This window comes from Mus caroli, unplaced genomic scaffold, assembly GCF_978045245.1.
Source record: "Mus caroli unplaced genomic scaffold, Mus_caroli_1 scaffold_7, whole genome shotgun sequence".
NCBI lineage: Eukaryota > Metazoa > Chordata > Mammalia > Rodentia > Muridae > Mus > Mus caroli.
In genome coordinates this window covers 77,349,367-77,377,327 of record NW_028227262.1, presented here as the reverse complement: position 1 = coordinate 77,377,327, position 27,961 = coordinate 77,349,367, and the positions used below count along the sequence as shown (strand labels likewise).

Genomic DNA, 27,961 nt, shown 5'->3' with positions numbered 1-27,961 from the left:
TGGCCAACCAGTCTAACTGGACCTGCAGTCTCCAGGCCTGTCTGAAGAAATAACCATTGTTCTCTGGCCTCCATGTGAATATGTACACACTTACAAAGAATTAGATTTTTAAAAATAACACAGTTGCTTTATTTAATGATTTTACCATCTGGGCAGCCTAAACCAGTAGCTTGCTTCTGATTTAATTAGTTCTAAGAGCATCCATCTTTTTTAAGTACTCTCAAAACGGGATACGATCAACTCAACAGTAATAACCCATCTCCATGAAAACCAGTTTGAATTCTTGTCTCTAGGCCAAAGGACCACACATCACAGAGCAGGTAGGCAGCAAAGGCCTGTGGGTTCTAACATGATGGGCGTAATAGGAATGAGGTCTGCAAACAGTGTGTTTATGTGGAATTTGTTCTTCTCCAAAAGTCAGACTTCACAATGCTTGTTGCTGTCTTGGCAAAAAACTGGCCAGATGTGCATCTTAGCGGTACTGCAGATGAACCCCAGGGTCTTAGGTTTAGGCCAGTACAACACCACAGAGCTTATATTGGATCCCAGCCCTGTATCTGTTTATTTTTACCACTTCTAACATTCCAGCAGCTATTGTGAGCCACCTCTCCCCTTCATTTGTCGTCACTGTCACTGTCACTGCTGCTTTCTCCATCGCTACTGTTCAGTACAGTGAGGTTACCCAGGGCTTCTCTGTAAGGAAGAGAAATGATAACACACTTCAGCTCACAGAGTCAGGGCGTTTGGCATCTTTGATTATACACAGTCATAGCAGTTTTCAAAGCAGAAAAAGGATCCCCCAAACTGCACTGAACTATTATGAGAACAAAGAAAAAGTTCCAAAAACCAAATGTTTATGATGAAACCTATAACAGAGGAAACAGGCATTACATCACCAAACCCTCGCTTTGTAAGGGAAGCAGAAGAGAATGCTATAAGCACCAGAAGAGGAGATAGACTTACTTTTGTTCTGGGTCAACTGTGAACTCCATCACTACTCTTTGGGCAAGGCTCTCCCCAACAGGCAAGCTGAAGGCACTTGCCAGTTTTACAACCTCAATGGCCAGAGCAGTGCTACCGGATGCTTTCGCTGTGTCCATAAATTCCTCCAGCAATTCATTTCTGTATAAAAGAAAGCAAAACTGAACTGTACCCAGTTCACTTTTCTACGACAGACTTATATATCCAAGTGTCTTCATGTACGTAGGTGTACCATATGTCCAGAAGCCAGTGTCGACCCCCTGGAATTGGAGTTAGAAACAGTTGTGAGCCTCCATGTGGGTGCTGAGAACTAACTAAACCTTAGGAAAAGCAGCAAGGTGAGCCATTTCTCCAGTGCACCAAACTTATTAACTTTTAGTAAAATATTTATAGACGAGATTCAGAATATATTATTCAAATTCTCATTAACTTTGGACAAAAGATAGAGGATAACATTCTATATACCACCCCCACCCCCCCTTCACAAAATGATCACTGAACAGAGAAAAGGCCTGCTTACAATGCCTGAATGGCAGGAGAGAAACTGCTTGCCTGCCTAACCGGAGGGTTTAGGCATGTGAAGAAATTCCAACCACGCACCAGAGAGTCAAAGCCCATGTGACTAACTCAAGCCTGTACCAGCTGAGGCCCTAGAGTCTCAACTTACCTGGGAATCTTATTATGCTTTTTGAAGAGTTCCAACATTTTCCTGTGGAAGAAGAGAACAGATGACTGCTGACAGAAAACAACTGGCAGCTAGACAAAGCAAGCTATCCTTTTCTCGGGTTCAGAAGCTACGTGACCTACAAACTTTCTCAATTCCTGTGGGCTCCACTAGCTCCCAATCTGGGTGCACAAATTCAACAGGTAAATCTGAGATGCGGCCAATTTAGAAGTGCTAGTTCTATCCCCCACGGAGGGAATCTGCCCGACACTGCAGACTAGAAGGGGTAGTAGCCTGGGCTTAGCCTAAGCTCCTCTTAAAGCCTGAGTCAGTCTGCTCTAAATCTCCATTATGAAGAACAGGCTCAGATTAAGGCAACAGTCTCATGTATGTGAATGCCAATAGCCTGCCACATGCAGGACAGAGGCAAAACACATACATTCAGCTCCCATGACTCAGCTGAGGTCCGTACCCCTGCGCCAATCATCACAGCCTGCTTCATAGTGTGTTCAACCTGCCTGACCATGAAAAACGCCTTGGTTTTTTTTTTTTTGTTTGTTTTGTGACAAAAAAAGGTGCTAACAGGTCCCATTTAAGTGAGCTACAAGCCAAAGACAAGACATCTTTTCTGGAGAATTGGCAGGCATGTTTGGACTGGCCATAAATATCCAATACATTCATGTACTTCCCCCCAAGTCCTCCTACACACACACGGAGAGAGGCAGGGAGAGATAATCTTGATGTCTCCAATTTTGGAAAAATGAGTAAGCCTAAGGTCTCCACTTATAAAGACTAGATTTAGTATATTAGTGAAGCACTGGAAAAACACACAGAAGCAGAATAGTGGCACAAACCAAAGATAGTCTTGTTTCTGGAAATACCAGTGGCCAGAAGTCTAAGGTCCTCAGGCCACACTGTAGGTCAGGGATGGGGACGAGGAGCACGTATGCTGTGTTACCAGAGCATTTCCAAAGGTGTGCTTCTCTCATCACTCAGAGCCATGGGGGCAGAAGAATGAGGCTGAGTTGTTTGCCCAATAAGATGCAGAAAGCCAAAAGGTATGGAATAAAGAGAACTCTCAGCTCACCTGAGTATCCTCTTTTCAAGTACATCACACATACTGGCCTTAGCAAGTTTCTTGTTTAACTGATATTTGCAAGTGTCCACTAAAACCTCATGTATATTCAGGTTTATAGAGAATATTCACCTATCAACCCAAGTAAATGTTTCAGCTCTAAGAATTACTGTTAACACGTACACTTAGAAACATACTCACCAGGCTTCCTGGGTTCTGCCACCTCTTAAAAAAAGGACAGCTATATACTGTAAAGGGCTGGCTGGCCAATCAAAAGCAGGCTGCCGGGCATCCTGGTTTTCGTATGTGGCTTTGATATCAGCAGCACAGTCAGCAAATGCAACCTGAAGCTGAGAGGCCCTAAGAGTCAGCAGAACTCTTAGTTGTTCTGACAAGAATTTAAAATCAAGAACTATCACATGCACAGCAAACAAGTAACAGAGTAACAAAGAGGCCTTGACCTGTCTTGGGATAGTGCAATTTAACTACATGTGTGAAACCTACAATGAATTTCCTTTAAAATGTTTCAATTTATCGATCGACTGTGTATATACATGTGCACACAAGTATGCCAGAGCCCAAGTGTAGAGGTGAGAGGACAACTTGTGGGAATTGGTTCTCTCCTTCCAGGTAGGACCCAGGAAAAAAACTTAGGTCATCAGACTTGGCAGAAAGCACCTTTATCCACTGACACATCTCTCCAGGTGGTGGTGGTTTAATAATAATAATTCTAATAAATAAAAAAGAAAATCGTATTTTATATGTATAGGTATTTTGCCTGCATGTGCATATGTGTGCCTGATGCCTGCAGAGGCCAGTTTCCCTGGAAGTGGAGGCACAGACATGGGTGCTGGGAATCTAACCAGGGTACTTTGGAAGAAGAACAAGTTGCCCTTAATCAGAGCCTCCTCTCCAGCTCATATCTCTCTTATTTTTAATTATGTGTGTGTGGTAGAGTAAATGCATTTTGAGTGCAGATGTTTGTGAGTGCCTGATGTGAGTACTGGGAACTGACTCCCGATCCTCTAGAAGAAGAGCAAGTGCCTTTCCTAGGAATCCTCTCTCTAGGTCATGAAATAATTATTAAATAACCTGGCATTCAATGTCACAACTCTTTCTGGTACCCACTTTGGACTAGAGGAATGAGGTTAACACTAAGAGTGGTATTCTGCTAATGGTAATAGGTGTTTAACCTAAACCTACAATTGTCAGTGGAACATCCCACAAGGACCTTAAGAAGATAGATGCATTAGCAAATACACAGGTCAGTACTCCTCTAATCATGATGATGGCTTGAGCTTCAAGCCAGCCTTACCTCTTGTGGGTGTTTATCCCTGGCCATGAGCATCAATACTTCTTCTCTTAGGGCATCTCGGAAAGTATGACTGTATTCTTTACTATCTTAAAGCAAAAGAAAATGACAGTGATATCCCAAATGCAAAACATCTGGTGAGCTTTTATCCATTACTGACTTTTATCTTCCGGTGGGATTAAAATTAGATTTATTAGAATTAAAGAAAACCTTAATTCCACTACTCTGGGAGGCTGAGGCTAGTCTACAAAATGAGTACCAGGATAATCAGAGCTATACAGTGAGACCTGTTGACAAATGCCAATCAGAAATGTTTGTAGTCAATGTATAACACAGCCTGTGTAAGATATTTGGGTAAGACACAGAGCTGGACTTTGGTACTAATTTCTCTGGCACTGATATCAGAAAGATCGTATTTTCCTGTACTTAACTTACCCAATATAACATGGGCAATGGCCTTCAAGTTTGACCTTAACAAATGTGCTAGCCTCTGTTAAGAATGGAGGCTTTCAGTCTTAGAATGTACACGTTAATCATCAACTGTCACCAACCTTTCCAAATCTGAGGGACCAATTCTAGCCTATTGGCCACATCCAATGCTTGAAGAAGACCTATGAATATTTGGTGGTGGGGAAGGAACACCTGGTGGAGAAATACAAACACGATTTTATAGCATCCATCAGAAAAGGCATTCTCACAAATTCATCAACAAAGACAAAAGATGAGTAATGAAGTCCCTCACCGAAGGTATTAGGTCCTTATACCACTTCAAGGTGACATCAATTTGTTCCAGTGAACAAATCAAACTGAAAAACTTCGAACTGTGGAGAGAAAAAGTGTGTTTAGATTAAAGTCTGTGTGTAGCGATAAGGTGTGATTAGTGAAATTCCAGTAGAATTATTAAGGTATTAAATCATAAATTTTTAAAGTTTACAACTTTAGGTCAGTGAGATGGGTAAAGGTACTTTACCACATGTCATCCCTGAAACACATGTAATAAAGGCAGGAGAGAACTCACTCCACCAACTTGTCCTTTGGCACCCCCCTCCCCCCACAAATGCTGTGCATTTGCACACAAAATAAAAAAATATGTAACTTCAAGTCAGAATGGTCAATGATTGACCAAGTGAGTGATATCTACTAAATTTCCCAGCTGAGATCTTGGATCCTCAGCTGGACTATTTGGGCTTCCTGCTTACTACTTATTCTCAGATCCTAGAAAGCAGTCACCTCAAATAACATTTGTATTCAAAGTACTCAGTGGGGAAACAAGGACCTGGACACACAAAAACAACCCTCACACATAAAGGCATAAAGTGTAACACAATAAAATCTCTATGTACATATAAGAGACTAGTCTTAATATTACTGCTACTTTTCAATTTGTTTGCGTATATGTACACAGGTGTGCCTGCCTAGATAGATGCTCGTAGGAGAGGGAGTTGTTTCAGATGTCGTCTTCAGCTGCCTCTCCAAAACCTCACTGAACCACAAGTTCCACTGTTGTGTTCACCCTGAATGGGGACTGACCCCTGGGATCTATATCCAGCTCCAACAATGTGTTCAGAGGTCTAAGGAGGGACTGGGGGTTGGCAACAATGTAAGGCAAGCACATGCTTACACACCTGGTGGATGAAACAAGCGCCAACAACTTTACACATACATAAATATTACATGCATATATTTATACACATTCACACACTGGCTAGATGGAGTCAGGCTCCAACCTATGTACATACATACATAGATATACACACATATCTATGTGTGGCTGGAGTAAGCTTCAACAAGCAAGCTTGAACAAACTTCATAAATATACGCATATATACACACACATATACATATTTGGATAGAGAAAACTCCAATGAGCTGACTCCAACAACTTTTTTTTCTTAGCTTTTTTTATACCACCTAAGACTAAAGTTTTGTAAGAAAAACCTCAGAGTCACAATTTACATCATTTCTAAAAAACAACCACCACAAAAACATTCCTCAAAACGGAATTAAAGCCGGGCAGTGGTAGCACACGCCTTTTATCCCAGCACCTGGGAGGCAGAGGCAGGTTCGAAGCCAGCTTGGTCTACAAAGCGAGTTCCAGGATAGCCAGAGCTACACAAGAGAAACCCTGTCTTGAAAAACAAACAAACAAACAAACAAACAAACAAACAAACAAACAATTAAAATCACTACACAAAAGGAAATTACAATAGGAGTATATATTATTCTTTTGAAATTCATACTTAACTAATATCCCCATTTTTCTTTCTTTCCACAAGTTCACCATAAACCCCAAAGCAATAATTCTTTTGTTACTAAAGTTTAAGCAATCCAGTTTGTAGTAAGCTCTTTCCTATGCTAAGCTGATAACAATTTATACTTAGCAAGAGAGATAACCTATCTTATGTCTTGTTCAGATAAACTAATAATCATTACTTATCCTTATATTCATAATAGAATTACTTACTCTTTATCCATAACGCTGTTTTTTCATAGTGCACACTGAAACCTATGGCCACATCCCTAGATCACGAGATCCTAGAACTCAGACCCAACCTACAATGTTTTCTTTGATAATGACCTTGTCCCAAGCCTATTTTTCTTTTCCAAGTACAATTATATGTTTGTAATGCATGAAAACTCACTGTATTTGTTTTCTAACAGATGTAGCCCCCAGTATTTTACAAAGGAGGGCACACATTCCACTCACAGTTCTAACTTTATTACACCTTCTGGAAAAACAACTTCATCCATCTCCTTAAACTTTCTATCAATTACCCTAAACTTCCTAAGACTGACTAAAATCAGGAAGTCTGTAAAATTATTAGTTCATTTAAACAATATTATTTTTGGAAATTTCATTTTCATATTGATCTGCAGGAAAGTTGCCCGACAGAGTGGGCTCTCTCTCAAGAGGCAATCACACCTTGCTAGATGTATGAGGAATATAGCAATGACAAGCATGAAAAAGCATGGCAGCAGCAAGAAGTAATCTGTAGATGAAGGCTGAGGTACAGCCATTGCAGCTGTGTAAGATGGTGGGCTATCTCTAGGAAGCCCACTTGCCCACTGTAGGTCCTTCTACATGTCATCCGCCATTAAGCCTTGCTCCATTTACCCAATGTATGTATGTATGTATGTATGTATGTATGTATGTATGTATGTGTGAAGCTGCTGGAGCTGGCTTTAACCACTAAATGTGTTAGCATGTGCATGCTTTACATTATCGCCAGCCCTGCATCCCCTCCTTGGATTGCTGAACATTGTTGGTCTTCACAGATTTGCCTATATCTACTTCCTGCTTCATCGTGGGGTTACAGAACACATACCACCAGTAGGGCCTGGGAACCCAAACCTAAAAACGTATGCTCCCACTTTCCCCATGGAGCCATTTCCTCAGCCCCACTGCTTTTATGAAGTGTTCAATTACGAGTACCAATAATGGGCCCATCACCTAAAACTAGAGCTAAGATATACAGTCTTTAAGATTCTCCCCCTGCTGAATCTAGAAATTAAACTGAAAGGAGGGGGCTAGAAAGATGGCTCAAGAGTTAAGAACCCTTGGTCCAAAATCATGAGGGCTAGAGTTTGGATCCCAGCAAGTATTTAACAAACCAGGCGTTCCTACCAAGTGTTTATAGGCAACTCCCATGCAGCACAGAGATAGGCTTGCTGGGCTTCCAGACTAGCTGAGTCACAAGCCCCAGCTTCAGGAATAGATCCTGCCTTAGAGGACAGGTAGAGACTGACGGAGAAGAATTCCCGGTACCCTTCTGGTTTTCACATGCTTGCACAGGTGTGTATATACACACACACAGACAAGCACACATATAATAAAATATTAAGTAACATACTTACTAATATAGCTTACGTAGAGAATCATGTCCAATCAGTTTCCGGTTGTCCCCTGTGTTTAAAAGTCTGTGTACTTGGTAAGCAAGCTCTAAATCTCTGAGAGATGAACACTGAAAATTTGCAAACAGTATTACTTAGACATTCTTATAAGCCAATGGCTCAACAGGGTAAAAAAAAAAACCCGTTATTGCTTTGTATAAATACTTAGCACTAGATTCAATTTATTGATAGCCAAAAAACAAAACAAACAAACAAAAAAACCCAAACAAACAAAAAAATAAAACTGAGAAGGAATTGGGTAAAATAAACCCTAGGTTTATGAAATTTAAGACAAAATTTTATATTAGCAGTTCTACCACTGTACTATCAAAATCACCATGAAACAGCTCCAAGTACCAGCACTGAAATACCACTGATCACCTCTCCTGCAAAACACCAAAGAGGCTGCGTCTGCGTGGCCATCTCAGAGGAAAAGCCCAGAGGACAGACACTAACTAGGCTGCCACACAATCAACAGGATATTCTCTACTCATCCTGAAAACATCAAAGTTCTCCTGTGATGATGATAAAATGAAAACAAGCATAATAATCTATTTCCATCACTTTACAAAGCTAATGGGGAAAAATATTCTGAAAACTTAATCGAAACAGGTATTAAAAAAAGGCAGGGCTGGTGAGATGGCTCAGTGGGTAAGAGCACCGGACTGCTCTTCCGAAGGTCCAGAGTTCAAATCCCAGCAACCACATGGTGGCTCACAACCATCCGTAACGAGATCTGGCGCCCTCTTCTGGAGTGTTTGAAGACAGCTACAGTGTACTTACATATAATAAATAAATCTTAAAAAAAAAAAAAAGGCAACACTGTAATGGAGATAGGATACAGATTGTAGAGAAAAAAGGAGTAGAAGCAAAAACAGGAACAGAGGAGACACACAGAAGCCCACAGTTATAGGCAAAACAAGGAAACAGAGAGGAAGCCTTAGATCAGGGATAACAAAGTAATAAAGTGGTACTCACCACACTCATGGCCAACTGAAAAAATCTATCTGAAAACCAAAGTTCACAAGAAGTTTGGTTGGTGTGGATGTAGCTTTATTTTCTTATCAGTAACATTAATACATTATAGATAACCTTGGCTCTTTCAGAATGTTCAATCCAAATATTGTTACTCAGCTAAATAAACACTGCTCAAAGCATAAGGCCTCTAATAGAATTCAGGCAAACCACCCCTCATGAGCTGGGGGAAAGCACAAGCAATTTCTGTACCTACCATCATCAAGGTCCTGTGGAGAAAATGTTCTTCCCTCTAATTCATTCATGATATCATAGATGATGAGGGATGGCATTTTTATAGAGCTTAAACCTACAAAAAAGCAAGGCAAATGGGTTTTTATCAAGAATCCACTACTATAAGCACGACTAACTTCACAGCCTAAAGTTACAAACACCTCCGATCTGTTGCCTCCATCTTTAGCCTAAGACCTGGCAGAAAGCTGGGCAGGTCCAAAGCCCATCCATCCATCCATCCATCCATCCATCCATCCATCCATCCTTGGGTTCCGTTTAGACTTTACCCTTACCATCTCTTAAGAAGCTCAAATTTCTTTGGAATGGGACAAATGCCAACACTCAGAGATCCAAAACTAACACCTAACTAAATTATTTAGGAGTACCTATGTTCTTTTAAAGTCAAGTCAGATAAGGAAGCCAAGACCAAATCCAACAGCAAATTTATTGGATGGGGTGGTTCTTAGAAGTCACATGAGCCATATATACTCATTAATCCCAACATTGAGGTAGGAAGATAGGAATCAGATTCACCTGAACTACACAGCAAGTTCAAGACACTATGCTACACAGCCAAAGAACTGGGTTTTAAAAAAAGACAACTGAATACTAATAGGGCAATTACTTCGTTGCTACTTCAACTGTAATTTTGCTACTGTTAGGAATGGAAATGTAAGTATCTGATATGCAGGATATGTGACATATGACTCTCAGGTTGATATCCACTGATAAATGTGAATGTGAATAGGTGTTGCCAAGGTCCAGAAGAGTATGCCAGATCCCCAGAACCTGGTGGGTAAGCTTGTGGAGCAGAACACGTGTCTTCTAGAAGATCAGCAGGTTCTCATAACCATTTAAACCAGTAGTTCTCAACCCATTGGGTCAAAACCCCTTGTCACACGACTCTTTCACAGGGGATACATATCAGATATTTATATAACAATTCAGAACAATACCAAAATTACAGTTATGAAGGAGCAACAAAAGTAATGTTATGGCTGGGGGGGTCACTACAACATGAAGGGTTGCAGCAATTATTTTATAGGGTTGCAGCAATAGGAAAGAACCACTGACTTAAACCAATCTCTTTGGCCCTCAAAATTCTATTTTTATATATAGAAAAAAAGTGTGTAAAAAAAAAAAACTCACTCAAAAATGAGTCTTAGAATATAATGTAAGACCTAACCTAGCACTCTAAAATTGCTAGAGAGAAACCACCAAAGGGACAACACTTCAAGACAATGGCACAGGCAAGGACTCTCTAAAGATCCCAACACTAAGGTAGGAGTATCATGGACCAGAGGTTTACCCGAGCTGCTTCTGGGATTCCCTAGTCCCGTCCTCCCATCTCACTGTGGAACACGGAATTAGATGCCCACTACCTAGTCTAGCTTTATATTGGTTCTGGAATTCAATTTAAGTTCTCAAGGTTTACAAAGCAAACACTTAGCCCATTGAACTATCAAGCCTTTTTGAAACAGGGTCTGTCTTGGTGCTTTGATAAAATGCAATGACAAGGGCAAGGAAAAAAGGGCTAGGTTGGATTGCCCCAAGGTGAAAGACCTACCTGTTTCTGCTAGGACTGTAAGTGTGTACCTGTGTTCTGGTGATCAAAGTCTATAGTTTTTAGATTGTGTAACAAGCATTTTAAAGACTGACCTATCTTCCTAGTTCCCCTCTATCCCCTTTTCTGAGACTCATATAGCATTTGCTGGCTTGGAAAACATCTAACATGCTTGCTCTGACTTATCAAATTCTGTGATTATAGACAGGTGCCAGCAGGTCTGAAATACATGATAGAGGTCGTTTTAAGGGCAACAGTTAAGTCCCATTTGTAGGAAAACAGAATTGGAGATAATCATATTAAGTACAGTTATGTTACATTCACATAAATATTACATTTCTCTTTCAAATAACATCTAGATTACCGAGGTGCATATGTTCATATATGAGATGTGAGAGGAGAAGAGGAATCACTGAGGAAGATGACTGGCAAGAGTATAGATGGTAGATTAAGAAAGGACACATCGTGGGGTACTAGATGGCTCGGTGTCACACAAGGGCAACTGCTGCCAAGCCTGATGATGGAGTTTGATTCTTAGAAGCCACAAAGGAAAGGGAATGAATGGTAAGGCTTAATGTCAAGATTTTAAAAATAATATAAACTACGTAATTACTTATGGCTACTAAGCGATTATACTGAGTAGCACAGTTCTAAAGACCAAAAGAAACCCTTAATTACAACCCACCTTGCCTATTCTTTTTTGTAGTGCAAGAATGATTTGTATTTTATATTGCAATCAAGGGTACCACTAGTCACACAATGTCTCCAACCTTGATTTTGCTTCTGCCTCCTAAGTGCTGGTGCAGGATTACAGGAAGGCAACCATGTAGGGTTGAATTCTATTTTTAAATTATTATTTATTTTTATTTCATGTGCATGGGTTTTTGTCCTCTTGTCGGCTTATGCATGTCCTGGAGGCCAGAAGCAGCTTAGGATCCACTGCAACTGGAGTCATAGATGATTTTAAGCCATCACACGGGTGCTGGGAATTGAACCTGGGTCTTGTGGAAGAGCAGTCACTGTTCTTTCCCACCTGCCACTTCTGAACTTTTTTATTTCTTTTTTTCTTCCAGAAAACATGGTTTATGTAGCCCTGGCTGTCCTGGAACTCTCTGTAGGTAGACCAGGCTGCCCTTGAACTCAGAGATCCACCTGCCTCCCCGTCCTGAGTGTTCTGATTAAATAAAGGTACTCACCACCACGCCCAGTGAATTCTCTGTTCTTAATTCATATATAGAGCAGATACTTTAACAATTATAGCAACTCAACAAAGATGGTCAATTTATATACAAGTCAAGATAATATAAGGTTATACATACCTCTTGGATAAAACAGGTGAATAATATGATGGTATGTTGCAAGTGAGGGTTCTCAAATTACCAGGTAGATGAAGGGGGGGGGAAAAAAAAACAGTAAAAACACAGCTATCCAAAATAAAGCTGAAACACAATGTTACTATTTCTATTCCTCTGAAGATAGTTTTAGCTCATCTCATAAAAAGATGAGATCACTCTAAAGACAGCAGTACTTTGTCATATTCATACAATCAGTGAGAAGAGCAAAGCACCATGAAGTCAATTAATGCCCACCTAATCTTCAAGTAATTACTGAAATATCTACAACATGTTAGCACATAATTTGGGTTAGAGTATCTAATCATGCTAGAAAAATGTCATGGAATTTAAAGCTGCCTAACAAAGCAATCAGTTTCCATCAAAGACAAGAGAGCTACAGAAAAAATGTCTCTCAAATGTTAAAGTAACCTTGTACTTCCTGCACAGAACACCAAGTATAAGGCACTCCCATTGCTGCAGACAGTGTCCACTTGGTATCCATGGGGATATAGACCAAGAATCCCATTGATGCCTGGCTACTATATGCTGATATGGTAACATATTTGCATATAACCCACACATACCCTAATGTGTACTTCAAAACATTTCTAGACCACTAGTAACATCTGATATGCTATAAAATCTAGGCAAATACTTCTTGTATTATTTAGGAATGAATGACTAAAAACTGTTTACAATTATTTTTTCCTGCCATTTTTTTTAAAGATTTATTTATTTATTATATGTAAGTACACTGTAGCTGTCTTCAGACGCACCAGAAGAGGGCGCCAGATCCCATTACGGATGGTTGTGAGCCACCATGTGGTTGCTGGGATTTGAACTAAGGACCTTCGGAAGAGCAGTCAGTGCTCTTACCTGCTGAGCCATCTCACCAGCCCTTTTCCTGCCATTTTTATCTGGGGTTGAATTCTAAGATAGATACAACAGATACAAAGGGCCAACAGCACCTGAAGTTACAGATGCAGTAAGAAAACCCTAACAGAATGATTTGATGTTAAGGATGAAGACACTTCCTGCTTTTGTGGCTGAGCCCAGCGGCCACCTCAGCACCTCATCTTCAGTGTGGATTCCTTACCTATTCCAATATGTTTCATTTCACGTAGTATCTGTAAGGCTGTTATCCTTCCAAGTGAGTAAGACTTCCGGAGACCTTTCAATATTGTATTAAAAGTCTGCAGATTCGGTTTCACTTTCTGTGCAACCATATGTTTCAGTAGATCCTAGGTGAATCCAAAACAGGAAACATTTTTTAATCTAAGGTAATTTGCCAAAACTGTTGAGAAAACTTTATTCTGTGGCTACATGTAAAGCAAATTAACACCCATACTCCCAATTAAAAACTATATGCTTTAATAAGTAAACAGCCCGGCCCACACCTTTAATCCAGCACCTAAGAGTCAGAAACAAAAGATCTCTGAGTTCAAAGCAAGTGTGGCTTATATAGCAAGCTCCAGGCAAGTAAGGGATACACAGTGAGGTGTTTTCTTAAAGAAAATTAGAAAACCCCAAAACCGTGACTAAGCACTGCCTTGCATGGGCAGCATTCCCACCCTCTAGGAAAGCCTAACACTGTCAGGGGGCCAAAGAGCCTCTTTCTCTCCATCCTATATCATCCATGCAAGGAATCATGGTGTCTCTCTGCAATCTTCCACCTAACTGAGATAAAACAAACAAAATAACCTAAGAACTATGGGACTAAAACGTTCTACTTATTTTTTTTTTTTTTTTTGGTTTTTCGAGACAGGGTTTCTCTGTGTAGCCCTGGTTGTCCTGGCACTCACTTTGTAGACCAGGCTGGCCTTGAACTCAGAAATCCGCCTGCCTCTGCCTCCCGAGTGCTGGGATTAAAGGCATGCGCCACCACGCCCGGCAATTAAAACGTTCTACTTTTAACTTCTGCCCAAAATCCTTTCTGGTATTTTCCCTTTGTCATCTCTGGCCAGAATTTTAATACATATGATACCTTTGTAACCTACAACAAAAACAATTACAGTGAACTGTTGCAGCTCTTCCTGAATTCTTGCTATATATGGTGACTGATGATCAGTGCTTTCTTTTCTACTGGTAGATAGGCACACTGAGGAGTTTTTCCACGAGAACAAAGATGGCCACAGAAATGCTAAGTTAACCTTTGTTAGTAAGGCAGCTAGAAGATAAAGAAGCTGGTTGCTTACCAGTATATCATTCCATTTTTCCTCAAATTTCTCATTGAGTATGAATGTTTTTGCTTCAATCAATGCATTAAAGGTATATACATCAGCTGTAAGGAAAAAGTAACAAAATGTGAGGTTGAAAATTCACCTCATAAAAGCTGAAAATGAGATAATGGTCAGTCTTGGTGTCTTAGCTAATCTCAGTAAGGCCTTAGAACTAGTTCTCCACTCCCGTTTTAATTATGAGCACAACAAGACAAACAAAAACACCCTCCCAAGCCCCAAAACAACTAGAGCAAAATCCAAAGACCTCACTGAATCTTGGTAAGAGCAGCAGTTCCCAATCTGTGTGGGCCATGACCCTTTGGGTTCACATATCAGGTACTACATTACAATCCAAAACAGTAGCAAAATTGCAGATATGAATGAAAATACTTTTATGGATTGCAGGTCACCACAACATGAGGAATGTTATTAAAGGGTTGCAGTATCAGGAAGGTGGAGAACCACTGTGTTAGAGGAAGACAGAGGTGTGAGGGGGCCCTTAAACTCACCACTAAGTCTGTTATTTAATAACTCTGTGTACAAGTTCAACGCCTGTGCATAAGCTCGGTGCTAGAGAGGAAAAAGCGAACATCATCAAAGTCTCCCCAACTGGGAAGGTGAGCACACAACACAGAAGGCTCCTACTCTCGGGAAGCTGGCATCCCAGTGTAGCGGGCTTCTTCCAGGAGGCACTGGCAATGCCTAGAGACAGTCTCAGTTGTCACAACTGAGAATGAGGCAGAAACAAGTCACTCACATCTAATGGTAGACACGGGGGAGACCATATACCTGGACATCTTCCAACACACACTGGAAAGCTTCCAACAAGCCTCTGCTCTAAAATGTGAGTCTAAGTGGGGGAGCTCGGCTCAGCCCTGAAGACAGCCAAAAGCACTGGCGTTCTCACTCCCATGCCTATAGGACTCTGACTCCAAAAAACCCAACACCCACTCACTCACATAATAAACTTAAACAAAGACAGATGCATGAATACATACATGAATTTTAAAATCTCACAAAACTTAATGATACATCCCTATTCAAAAATCTGAAATGCTAAATTCAAAAATGTTTGAGGACTGATACAAAGACACAATTAGGATCTCATTTAAGAGGTTGTAGACAACACAGGCTGACAAAGATATTACATAAAATGACCACTAAGTATTGTAGTGTATGCCCAGGATCCCAATTATTCTGGGAAGACTTGTTGAGTCTGAGGGCAGGACAGACAATTTCAGAGACCCTGTCTAAAAAGGAAAAAAGAATTTTTTTGCCAGGTATTGTGGAACACCTGTAATGAGGCTGGGAGATTTTCGGGAGTTTAAGCCTTGTCTGCTCATCCATCCAGTTAAGGTTACACAGAGACCCTGTCTCAAAAAATATAATCTTTTCATGTTATGCTTATTGAAAAATGTATAAAGCAAATAGATATCTTGCTTAAAATTGACCCCCAAAATATCACATTCTGCATATATTCATGATCCCAGGCATTTTCTAGCCCTTTTAGCATAGGGGTGGAACAAAACGAACTCAAATAAAGAAAGGTACCTTCACCATCCCTCGGATCATCGTGCAGTAGGAGCGTGCATTCTTCTCTGGCATTAAAGCGAAGATCCTCTCAGCATTGTTTTGTGCTCTAGAAACATCAGAGGAAATATCAACTGGAGGCACAGAGAAAACTAGTGCTGAGTGCCACCATTTTCTGGAAATGTTTGTACATATAACTGTTCTATGACTCAGTGTGACAGGCTATCACCTCAAAATTGGTTAAAGATCCTAAGCTGTCATAGATGTCAGGGCCATGGTTAGGAATGACAAGAAAGTGGTTATTAATATCTAACAAATACCCAGGTCAAATACAAAGAACAAGATACACAGCAGAGGCTCCATCTCTGCCCCACCCAAAATAAAATTCCACAAGGTAACCTTGATCCTGCGTCTTGCCATATTCTAGCATGAGCAGTTTTGCCTCTTTACTAGAGGGTAAGAAAATGGTACCTACCTTGTATAAATGTTTCTGTATACTGAAAATCCCATGATATGAACTAAGATCTTACTACAAAGTCCATGTGTGTGTGCATCTGTTTGAGTGTGTGCTAGTGCCCATGGAGGTCACATCTCCCAGAGCTGGAATTACATACAAGATGCTGGGAACAGAACTTGGAACCTCTGTGAGAATAGGAAATTCTCTTAACTACTGAGCCATCTCTCTAAACTAGAATTTCTAGTATTAATGGTAGCCTTTCTTTTCTATATATCCAATCAAATCAAATCTTTAAGAATTAGGGATCTACATCTCAAGGTAGCATTACTAATTAAACTATACACAGATGAAAAACAACACAAAGTATAACCAGGCCAAACCCGAAATGGATTTCTGTATGCTGGCAGAAGGTAACAATCTTATAAAATACAGTCTAAGCCACAAGCGATGCGGCACACTTCTTATACCAGTCCCTGGCAGGAATGGTCCATGTTTGAGGCTGGCCTGGGCTATATAAGTGGAATCTTAAAAGAAGCAACCAAGAAACCAGGTATAGTGGCACACACTATTAATCCCAGCACTCAGGAGACACAAGCATCTCTATGAGTTTGTTGCAAGCCTCTTCTACATAGTGAGCTCCAGGACAACCAAGACTACAGAGTCTCTGTCTCATGAAACAAACCAAAAAAGGCAAAAGGTATAAAATATAAATATACAAAGACAGATTATGGAATAAACCTGTAAAATGAACAAAAAGTTTCTATTTTAGAATATTTTATTGGATCGCAACTCTAGAGGACAATGTAGTATATTTTTCGTGTACTGTAAAATTCCCATAACACAAGATTTTCATGTTTAACATACTTCCAAGGACCAGACTCCATCTTGGATGTTTGATTATTTTCCTCTGCAGCTTCTTCCTAGAACAGATGAAATAAAAGGTAAGACAATGCTTGCTTGCAAGCTACTTTAAAAAAAAAAAAAAAAAGGAAATTTAAAAAACTTAAATATCAGATCATCAAAAGGCAAAGGAAAACCCCCCAAATGTTCACACCTACAGTGAATTCCTTTAGTGTGAAAATTAGTGCACACTGAGAAAGTCAGATTTGTCACCTTTGTTTTATCTCCAGATGATCACTCATTTAAAATCTGATCAGGCTGGCCTCAAATTCAGAGACCTACCTTCTGCCTCTGTGCTGGGATTAAAGGTGTGCTAGCACACTCAGCTATGAATAGCTAGGCCTAATAAGGAGCCTACAAGCCAGCTACTTGGGAGGCCAAGGCATATGGAATTTAATTTAAGACTATTCCAAGCAAAATCTTTGTTTCAAAAACCAAACCAACCAGCCAAACAAAAGAACAGGGTTGGGCAAGGTAATGTACACCTTTAATCCCAGCACTTGGATGGCAGAGGCAGGCAAATCTCAGTGAGTCTTAAAACAAAACAAGCAACAACAACAACAAAAAATTCCAAAACAAAAAACCAACCACAAAAGTAGGGGAAGAAGAGACAGTTTCACAATTCAGTCCTTGCCTACTATATGGAGGGCCTAGGCTCACCTCCCCCAAAATGTGTGGAACATAAGCACACTGAAGCTCTACTCAGCCATAAAGTTGACAATTATGTCATTTCTAAGAAAACTGGTGGAACTAGAGATTATCTATAGATTAAAAAAAATCAGATGTTGCTTGCTTTTTCTCATCTGTACAATCTCCTAAAACATATACATCCTAAAGACAAAGTACAAAGGGATAAATTGGGAAGATGAAAAACACCCCTGGGGAAAGGAAGGGGGGGAAGGAAGGAGGAGTATGATAAAAATACATTACATACAAGCATGAAACTGTCGTAACAAAACATACTATTTTGTATAGTGCACATTGATTAGAAGTGACTGGAAAACAGGCTCATGTGACCCTGTCATGTTTACAGAAGGCCACCCCAGTATAAAACCTCTCAGTGCTATGACAAGACACAGACCCCTAACCCACTGAGAAAATATTATTTTAGAAACAAAAAAGCCAAGTTTTTAATTTTGTTTACCAAGTTTTCCAAATGTTCAGTTTGTTGAAAAGGATAGTCAGCTGGGGGCTCTTGGTCACCATAGTAACACAACAAATCCAAAAGACTATTAGTTGTTTCAAGAGAGACTGTGGTTCCTGTAATTAGGGGAAAACAAACAAACAAACAAACAAAGAAATGTTCAAACACCCAAAGCCTCCTGAATGAAACTCGCTTTTTTTCTATTGATGGTGGCTTATTTCCACTACCATGTTACCAATTAGTACATAATGAATGATTGTTTTCTGTTGATTCTGTCACTCCCCCCAACCCCCACCCCCCAATGGCTGGTTTTGTGTATCAAGTTGACACAAGCTGGAGTTATCACAGAGAAAGGAGCTTCAGTTGGGGAAATGCCTCCATGAGATCCAGCTGTAAGGCATTTTCTCAATTAGTGATCAAGGAGGGAGGGCCAAGCCCATTGTGGGTGTTGCCATCCCTGGGCTGGTAGTCTTGGGTTCTATAAGAGAGCAGGCTGAGCAAGTCAGGGGAGGCAAACCAGTAAGTAACATCCCTCCATGGCCTCTGCATCAGCTCCTACTTCCTGACCTGCTTGAGTTCCAGTCCTGACTTCCTTGGTGATGAACACCACGTGGAAGTGTAAACCCTTTACTCCCCAACTTGCTTCTTAGGCATGATGTTCTGTGCAGGAATAGAAACCCTAAGACACCCTGTAAACTGTTTTTCTGAATAAATTCGTTTGGCGTAAGACTCAGGTTGTACAAGATCTATTGACGCCAGCTTTCCTATCTTATTTTCTGATTCCTTGGTCACTCCTCTCTGGAACCTATCACTGAAGGACAACCTGCTGGTCCACATCAATTCTCAATTCTCTTACACCTGATCCACTATAATAAACTCAAACAATTATCCCAACTGGATTCAGGTCCTCATTAAAAATGTGCTCAGAACTACTAAAATAGCTGTGTAATTGTAATAACCTTAAAAACAACCTGCTTGACAGGCAGTGGTGGCACACGCCTTTAATCCCAGCACTTGGGAGGCAGAGGCAGGTGGATTTCTGAGTTCAAGGCCAGCCTGGTCTACAGAGTGAGTTCCAGGACAGCCAGGGCTACACAGAGAAACCCTGTCTCATAAAAAAACAAACAAAAACAACAACAACAAAACTCCAACCTGTTTGACTCCCAGCACCTCAAAAATAAGTAACAATAAAATCCACAAAAACCCCCACTGTTCAAAATGAGATAATTCCCACTTCAGCACTCACTTTATAGAGAGAAGTACAAAGGAAAGAAAAGTAGAGGGGTCTGGAGAGATGGCTCAGTGGCTAGGAACATTTGTTGCTCTCTGACAGAGGACCCAAGTTCAACTTCCAGAACAGCACATGGTGGCTTACTACCCTCACTTGAATCCCAGGGATCCAGCACCCTCTTCTGCCCTCCTAGAGTATGGGGCAAGCACATGCAGGCAAAACATTCATACACGCAAAAATATAATAAAAAAAATTTTAAAAGAATGTTTTCCAAAACTAAATATTTTTTTAAAAACCCTAAAAGACTCAATTTATTAAGCTTAACATAAGTGTCCATGCCTGTAATCCTAGCACTCAAGACACTGAGGCAGGAGTTCAAGGTCACCCTTGATGAAACAGTGTTTAACGCCTGAGTGCTGAGGCTTCCAGTGGGGCCCACAATGGTATAGGTATGTGCAGTCACTCAATAGGTTTTTACAGCAGGTGTTACTGAGGAGTTCACTGCAGATCCATAACAACTGTCGCTCACATTCAGGAAGCAGAGGTAGAACCTCCCCAGTGTACTGGCTGGTGTCACCCTTCAGCTGTGCGTGTGATACGTTGTTAGAAGCTACATAAGCAAACTCTTTTTTTTTTTTTTAAAGGTTTATTTATTTATTATATGTAAGACACCCATGTAAGGGCTCTAGATCTCCTTATGGATAGTTGTGAGCCACCATGTGGTTGCTGGGATTTGAACTCTGGACCTTCGGGTGCTCTTACCCACTGAGCCATCTCACCAGCCCATAAGCAAACTCTTGAAAAAGAGTGTAAGAAAGTATTTTTGGGTTCAAATACTATGTTCAATGATTTGTCCAGTTTGTTTCCCTTATGTTTAGCAAAATTTTTATTCTAATTCACGTAAAAGCAGAGTAGACTCCTAAAATTTAATGAGAACAGCTGAGTTTGAAGAGACCACATGCGTATTTACAGTAGCATGTCAGTCACGTTACCTAGAATTATATTTATTAATAAACTCATCCAGATCTAATTGAAAACACAACAGGACATTAGTTAGATGCTCAGAAAAGACAAGATCTTTGCTAGGCTACCAAGTGAGGAAGAACCCTATCAATCAAAGTCCCTGATCCCCACTGAACAAGTCTTTCTTTTAAAGCATTTCTCTGCGGCTCAAAAAATGCTCAGGAGTTAAGAGCACTGGCTGCTCTTCCATAGGGCCTGGTCTGATTCCCAGCACCCACAACGGTGATAAAATATCTCTCTGTAAGTGCAGTTAAGGAAGATCCGAGGCCCACTTCAGTAGGCCCACAAATGATGCAGATATATATGCAAGCAAAGCACTCATACATAAAATAAAGATCAAGTTTTCTGTTTTATTTGGCTCTGCCTTCTCACACCTAACGCTAGAAACAGAGGCCATGTACTTCCTTTGCCAGTGCACAGGACAAAAGGGGATAAACCTGCAGTTCTACCTCACTTATAATTTCACGGTGAAGCTAAGAGCAGAAAATGAATTATGCATATTATACCAATTAAATCACAAACAGCGCCAGCATGCAGAGTAAACATTGTTTCTTATTTTTACTCAAAGCTAACTGGACTCCAAACAAGGTCCCCATGCTGAAGGAGGGCTCTGAGTGAAAAGAGTCACCTGCTTGCAAGAGCTGGTCAAACATGTCCACAGAAGCTCTGACTTTTCTGAGTCTGATTCGCTCCTCCAGGGCAGCTTCGCTTACATCTTCAATCTGAGGTTCAAAGTACTCAGGCATTAAGCACTAGAACAAGAGGATAAGTGAATGACTACAAACAGGCCAAGGTAGCAGGGTGACACTAGGCGAGGCTGTTAGCCTCCAGAGACCCAAGTAAACAGGCTGTTCCAGTTCCTGTTTCCTACACCACGTAACACTTACATCTGAACATATTACAAAATCTAAAACAGAATATACAAGTAAGAGCGCGAAAGGCCAATACACGTCTTTAGCCTGGACAGAAGGCTGTTTAGGCAGCTCCTTGCCTTGATGAAAATTTAAAAATATTCAAACATAAAATTTCACTCCATATTTCCAACTAAGGGCCTCAACCTGAGGTTGATCTAAATACTTTGCTTGGCTTTTACTCCATTTGCTAATGTTTCTAATATATTTCAAATGAGAGCTCCTTTACTGCAAGTACTAAGCGAGGCACTAGGGATTCTAAGATGCTTTTAAAGGGAGTGCTCTACCTTCAAAGCACTCCCATTCTAATGACAGTTAATGCTGTCAACATGACAGATTCAAGAATAGCCAAAAGGATCAGTCTCCGGATATGCCCGTGAGGAATTTTCTAGGTCAGGTTAACTGAGGTGGAAATGTGACTGGGATGGTTTCACACAGGCTCTGGACTGTATATAAAGAGAAAGTGAGCTAACCACTAGGATGCATGGCTTCTGCTCCTCCCTTTTCTATTATACTGTGACTAGCTGCCTACTGCTCTTGCTAAAAGTCTTTCCCTACTATGATGGGCTGCATTTCCTTAAACTCTAAGCTGACCTAAAACTTTCCTTCATTAAATTGCTTGTCAGGTATTTTGTCACAGCAGGAAAAGCAATCCTCAGGCATAGCTAATGGCAGAGAGCTTACAAGAGGGTCTATAGTCCATCACCAACAAAGAACCCTCGAGACAGAGCTAATTAAAGTACAGTGTGCAATGACACCACCTCCAAGGCAGGAGACCCATGCGGCTTCCAGCAAGCACAGGAGCATTGCCAGCCAAAAGGGGGAGTGATGGGCCAACTAATGAGCATTCTACAACTGCCACTGTTCTCATATTCTTACTATACAACTGTTCTGGCTTGCCACATAAGCTGCAGTATGAGGAGGACGGCTTGTCTGGGGGTGAATTTGGGAAAGGAAGGGGAAGGGAGAGGCTGCAGGCAGGAGGAGCTGCCTAGGATGGCATTTCCCACTGCTACAGTTAACTGACTGCAGTGGCTGCTGGGTGGACACTCTGCAGACACTGTACAATTCCTGTTCCAAGGGGTGTCAGAAGTATGGCCTCAGGCTCCAAGAAGAGGAATGTGGGTAAGACAGACGACAATGCAAATGGAGTGCAAAAATGACCAAAACACCAAGTGCAGACTGTACAAGAGAAAAACCGGGGCAAAGAACCCTCATAAAGACAATATTTATAAGGAAATGGCAGGAGCCATTAGAGGTCCCTGAAAAAGAACTGTCATAGAGTAGAAGATTCACAAACAAAAAGGAATTTTAAAAGGTTAGCAAAGGTTCTCACTCTAATATCCTGGGCACTAAAATGGCTAAGTCTGCTGTGGAAGTATGATTTAATTTGCATTCACATTACAATGTAAAAGACACAATCACCTCTCCTTACCGGTATATGAGGCTCAGCTATATCCTTTTGGAAATATTTGGGATATGAATTAATAATAAACTTTGCTGCAGTCTCTCCAGACTTCTTTGCCAATAAAAATGAACGCTATATAAGAAAAAATACAAATTAGCACTTAGAAATAATTTAGACTCAAGCAAGACTACACCCTCAGCAAAAACTGCTCCCTTTCCCCCAGGAAAAAGAATACAATAATACAAGAAGTCTCACTTCTGAGTATGGTACTGACTTCAGGTCATGTTTTATATACACCACAGACACACATGGTTTGCTTAAGGGTTAGTTAAGACCTTAATACTAAAAAACAAACAACAAATGAAACTAAACCCAAAACCTTTTTCAGAAACAACTTAAATATTTTGTGATAAAATTAAGATTCAGAGTCTACCAATTTGTCAGTATTTGTAAGCTTTTCAATGTTTCTTATTTTATTTTAATAGTTCAGCTACTTATATATCCTTACACAAACCAGTAAGGCTTTTAAAAATTCCTAGAAAAGTTACCCAATAGTACTCACAGACTCCACAGCAGAGGTTGGTATGAGGTAAGGATCATCATGAAATACATAAGGTGCAGCTGTAGGATCCTGTGGAAAGGGCACATACATCTTTTTAGATTTTTGCTAAAATGTCTAAGCTTTAATGATCACAAGTTCTGTAAAATAAAATTTTAATTAAGACAGGAAATGTACATGTAGATATGACCATGTGCCTGCCTATATAAAAAGAAAACACATGTCAGTAAGACTTCCCCCACGTTTGCACAACACAAAGCTGGTAAGTACAAACTCCCACGGCTCCATCTTAAAAGGTTTTTCCTTCTCTTGTTACTAGGATAGAACCCAGGGTCTCAGACATTAATTAGTAAGCATTTTTAGCATTGTGCTAATTCCTCAGTCTATTTCTTAGGATATCAGTGTGCTGTCAGGACTATCACTGTCTTAAACTCTAGTAAGGGACCCATGAATTACCTACTCCTACCAACAGCTTCCTGCAATAAGATTTCCTTCACTGCATAGTCACTATGTACCCATGTGCAACTTTACATGAAAGTTCCTTCTCCAGGGGCTTGAGAATGGCTAAACAGATCCAGCACTTGCTGTGCAAGCACGAGGCAGAACTCATATAAGTATGGGATGGGTATGCCAGCCCTCTAGTTAGCCCACTAATTCTAGTGCTCAGAATGCAGAAACAAGAGATTCCCAGAATACTGGCTAGTTAAACTAGCCTTTTTAGTTGAGCTCTTCATTTGGATGAGACCTTGGCTCCAATGAATCAGGTGGATAGTTGTTGAACAGTTAGTTCATTTGTCTGTAAATAGGCATCTGAAATGCTATTCAGAACTATGTGTGTCTCTTGGAAACCTAAGGAGGTATCAAACTCCAGCTCCCTAACCTATATAGTCACCTCACCTCCAGGGCGTCTATGTGAACTCCACCTTAGTCCACGATGATTCCAAAGTTTATGAGTTTGCACAACCATGCCCAGAAAAATCTGTATTCTGCTTTTTGTTGTTTGTTTGTTTGTTTTGGTCTATCCTAGAACTCATAATGCAGATCAGACTGGCTTCAAACGCAGAGATCCTCCAGACTCTGCCTCCCAAGTGCTGGGATTAAAGGCATGTTCTACCACACCCATCAAAAGATCTGTATTTGACCAGTGTATTACCACCAGCAGGAAAGACCCATGTCTCAGAGTCATATAAAGACAATGGCTGTACATGGTTATCCTCAGAAAAAAGCACCTGTTTTGTTTTTTTTTAACTAATTTTTAATTTATTTAATTACTTCATGTCATTTTTAGAAACAAGTATTTCAAGAAGCTTTTCCAGTAATTAAAAATTATTAGTGTGAGGTGGACCTGGTGGTGCACACCTTTAAGAAATTCTAACACTTGGGAGGCAGAAGCAAGAGGATCTCTGTGAGCACAAGGCCAGCCTGGTCTACATACCAAGTACCAGGACAGCCAGAACTATGTTACAGAGAGAACCTGTTTCTAAAAGCAAAACAGCACAAACACACAATTACCAGTATGCTGCAAAAAAAACTACGTGGGCATCACATCCTAGCCAGTCCTATGCTGGTCGCTTCAAAACCTGTTTTCCCATTTTCCAAAAGAGAGATTGGACTAGTTTTTAAGAAAATTTCTAGCTACAACAGTTTAATTATGGTGAATAAAGAGCTATAACACTGAATGTGTTATTAACCCTTAAAATTCTACTTACCCTGTTTACTGTGGATGCAAGTGCCTGAAGAACAGCTACTTTATCCCTAGAATAAAGAACAGATACTTTATCCCCCACAAGTCAACCTTTATCAAGTCATTCTACTCTCAGAAGATACTGGGCATAAAACCAGATGGACACTTCAGCTCTCACCTAGAGCCTGGACTTATTTACTACAACAGGAATAGGTGAGAAGCAGGCATCTCTGCAAATCCTATAATCTCAGAAGAGGGAGGAAGAGGACCCACATCAGGGTTCAGTATCCACCCTACACCATTTCTTTTCTGGGAGGTGGGGTGGGGATGGGAAAGGCAGGGCTGTACACAATAAAACGTAAGAAATATGTAAACAAAGTAAGCTGCAGCCCACACAAAATTTGACATTTTTAAAACATAGTTTTCGAGTTACTTTTTTTGCCTTTAGCCTCTCCCCCAGCTATACAGAAAACTAAAAGCTCTCGTAGCTTATAAAGTGAATTTTTTAAAGGCCTTGACTTGCTAACCGTTTCTAGTTTCCTAACATTTTCCACAGGCCTGCTGAACTATCACCGTAATCAATGATCACATTACATCCTGCCTTCCTGCACTCTTTACCTAATGCATCTCACAAGAACTACCAATAGGAAAAAGGGAATTCTTGAATAAGTGGCTGGCTGGCCCGGGACTCCTGACAACCCTCCAACTTCTGCCCTGAGTGCTGGGACTACAGGAGTATGTCACTACAAAACAACACTCAATAGCTACCTAAATTCTGTCTATCTATACGGGTAAAATTGCATACATATAGGACTATAAGATACATCACAGGCAGGTGACAACTAGATTGTAGCACACTATAAATATTCTCCCTGTTGCATTTCTTGTCGTTTTTCTGGATATAGAGGTGTGCAAAGGGGCGTACGCTGGACTGCTGTATTCACAGGTAACCCAGTCCCTACTCTTAGCTCCAGTGCTCTCTTATCCCTATTCTTGTTTCTAAAGACAGGGCATTACTGTATGAACTCAGTAGGTACACTAGTCCTACTATGCAGAGATCCCTGTGCCTCTGCCTCCCGAGACTAAAGGAGTATGGTACCATGGCCAGCCACTGTTCCAATTCTTATGCAGGGAAACAAATGAATCTAATCATAATTATACAATGATATCAAATAGCCACTACAAATCAAATTAAACAAAAGTACACCTAATAGTTCACTTATAAATTAAATGTATAGTTTACACATAAAATTATATTACAAGACTTAAAAAATAACAGCTAACACGGTATTTGTCTATGTGCTAGGCACTATTTTAAATCCTTATGTTTTATTTACAGTAAATACCCAATCACCTGGTAAATGAATAGCAAAATACTCACCATGTTTTCTTTTTTGGAATGACTATTTCTTCAATCCCTTATATAGAAAAAAAACAATCAATTTTCTAACAACACAAAGAAATACAATGTCTTTTCATTTTTAAAAACTTCTATTTCCATAGTTTTAAAAATACCTGTTATATCTACTCCTTCAACCTTTGGGAGGGATTCAGTTCCAGCATAAAATCTGCATTAAAAACAAAACACAAATCCCACTGTTAGCACTGCTCCCTGATGGCCTCAGCTCAGCTCCTACCGTTAGCTCTGCTGACTCAGCTACACCTGCAGGCACACATTCTGAGCCATGTTTTCTAATTTTGTGTGATTGCACCCACATGGCCACTCAGCAACTTTGTGGAGCTGGTGTTCTCCTTCCCGTTTTCCCTACAGTTCTTTCAGACAGTCCTTTTTTTTTTTTTTTTTTTCTTTTTCTTTTGGTTTTTTCGAGACAGGGTTTCTCTCTATAGCCCTCGTTGTCCTGGAACTCACTTTGTAGACCAGGCTGGCCTCGAACTCAGAAATCCGCCTGCCTCTGCCTCCCAAGTGCTGGGATAAAAGGCGTGCGCCACCACCGCCCGGCAAGACTTAGAATTCTCTCTAGAGTTTTGTCCACTATGAGCTAACTGTTAACACTGAACATAAAAGTTTTTATTCAGTAGGTGATTTTAACTCAATAGTAGAGTAGATAATTAGCTCATACGAAGTCTTTGGACCAATACACAAAAATAAATAAAACTGGGTTACAAGTTTACACTACATCTAAATGCCTCCTATTTCTACCAGGCCACTGTATGAAGGATGTACAAAGAAATTACATAAGTATTTGCAACAATACAGATGGAAAGAACGGGGTCAGACGTTTTAAGGCTTTCTGCTTTTACTAAAGTCTTAGCTTATTCTTAGCTGAAGGTTCTCATAATGTTGAGGCCATATTGGTAATAATAGCCTGCCCTTTATTTGTGAAAGATCTGTTACTTTGCCCTTTTTGGCAGGGTTAAAATGAATATGGGGGGGGGGGTGATAAAGAAATTTATGTAGGGGCTTGTAGAGGCACTCACGGAAATGTAAACTTCACGAGAACAGGGCCCTAGTTTAAAGGGTAACTTTGGCTATATACAGTATTACAACCAACCAATAAAAATCTTCCGAAAGAATTCCCGAACTCGCAGATCGAAAGATCACTAAATACGACGCTACCTCGTGTTACTTACCCTTGAGAGCGCCGGGCCTCGACCATGCAAATACCTTTGCATCTTACCTACTTTCACGACTCTCAGGGAAATGCAAGACCAAAATGACTCGGGGTCTTCTTACCTGCAACAGACCTTCGGTTCACACACACCCGTCCCCCGAGTGGTCTGCAGCAAGACAAGCCCGCTGCGAATGGGCAGGCGGCGAGCTGCAGCCGCCGCCGCCGCCGCCGCCGCCATCTTTGGACTCTTCGC

At 40.6% G+C, this 27,961-nt stretch overlaps 1 protein-coding gene and 1 non-coding gene across 2 annotated transcripts; both read right to left on the bottom strand.

Moving 5' to 3' along the window:
• Positions 1–100: 100 nt before the first annotated feature.
• Positions 101–27,961, bottom strand: Ptcd3 (pentatricopeptide repeat domain 3). The gene is made up of 24 exons (XM_021164475.2): positions 27,831–27,961; positions 26,651–26,703; positions 26,517–26,553; positions 25,161–25,206; positions 23,455–23,523; positions 22,920–23,024; positions 21,202–21,325; positions 18,320–18,435; positions 17,140–17,195; positions 15,840–15,927; positions 14,798–14,858; positions 14,265–14,350; positions 13,166–13,310; positions 12,055–12,105; positions 9,155–9,247; positions 8,902–8,930; positions 7,888–7,994; positions 4,775–4,853; positions 4,584–4,674; positions 4,036–4,121; positions 2,922–3,070; positions 1,649–1,690; positions 964–1,122; positions 101–693 (listed from the first exon to the last, which is right to left on the bottom strand). Exons 1-24 carry the CDS (start codon positions 27,944–27,946, stop codon positions 615–617), a joined length of 2,067 nt encoding a protein of 688 aa, XP_021020134.1. The 5' UTR covers positions 27,947–27,961; the 3' UTR covers positions 101–614.
• LOC115031440 (small nucleolar RNA SNORD94) lies at positions 2,005–2,141 on the bottom strand. The gene has a single exon (XR_003837065.1). It is a non-coding gene; the product is annotated as a small nucleolar RNA SNORD94 (small nucleolar RNA).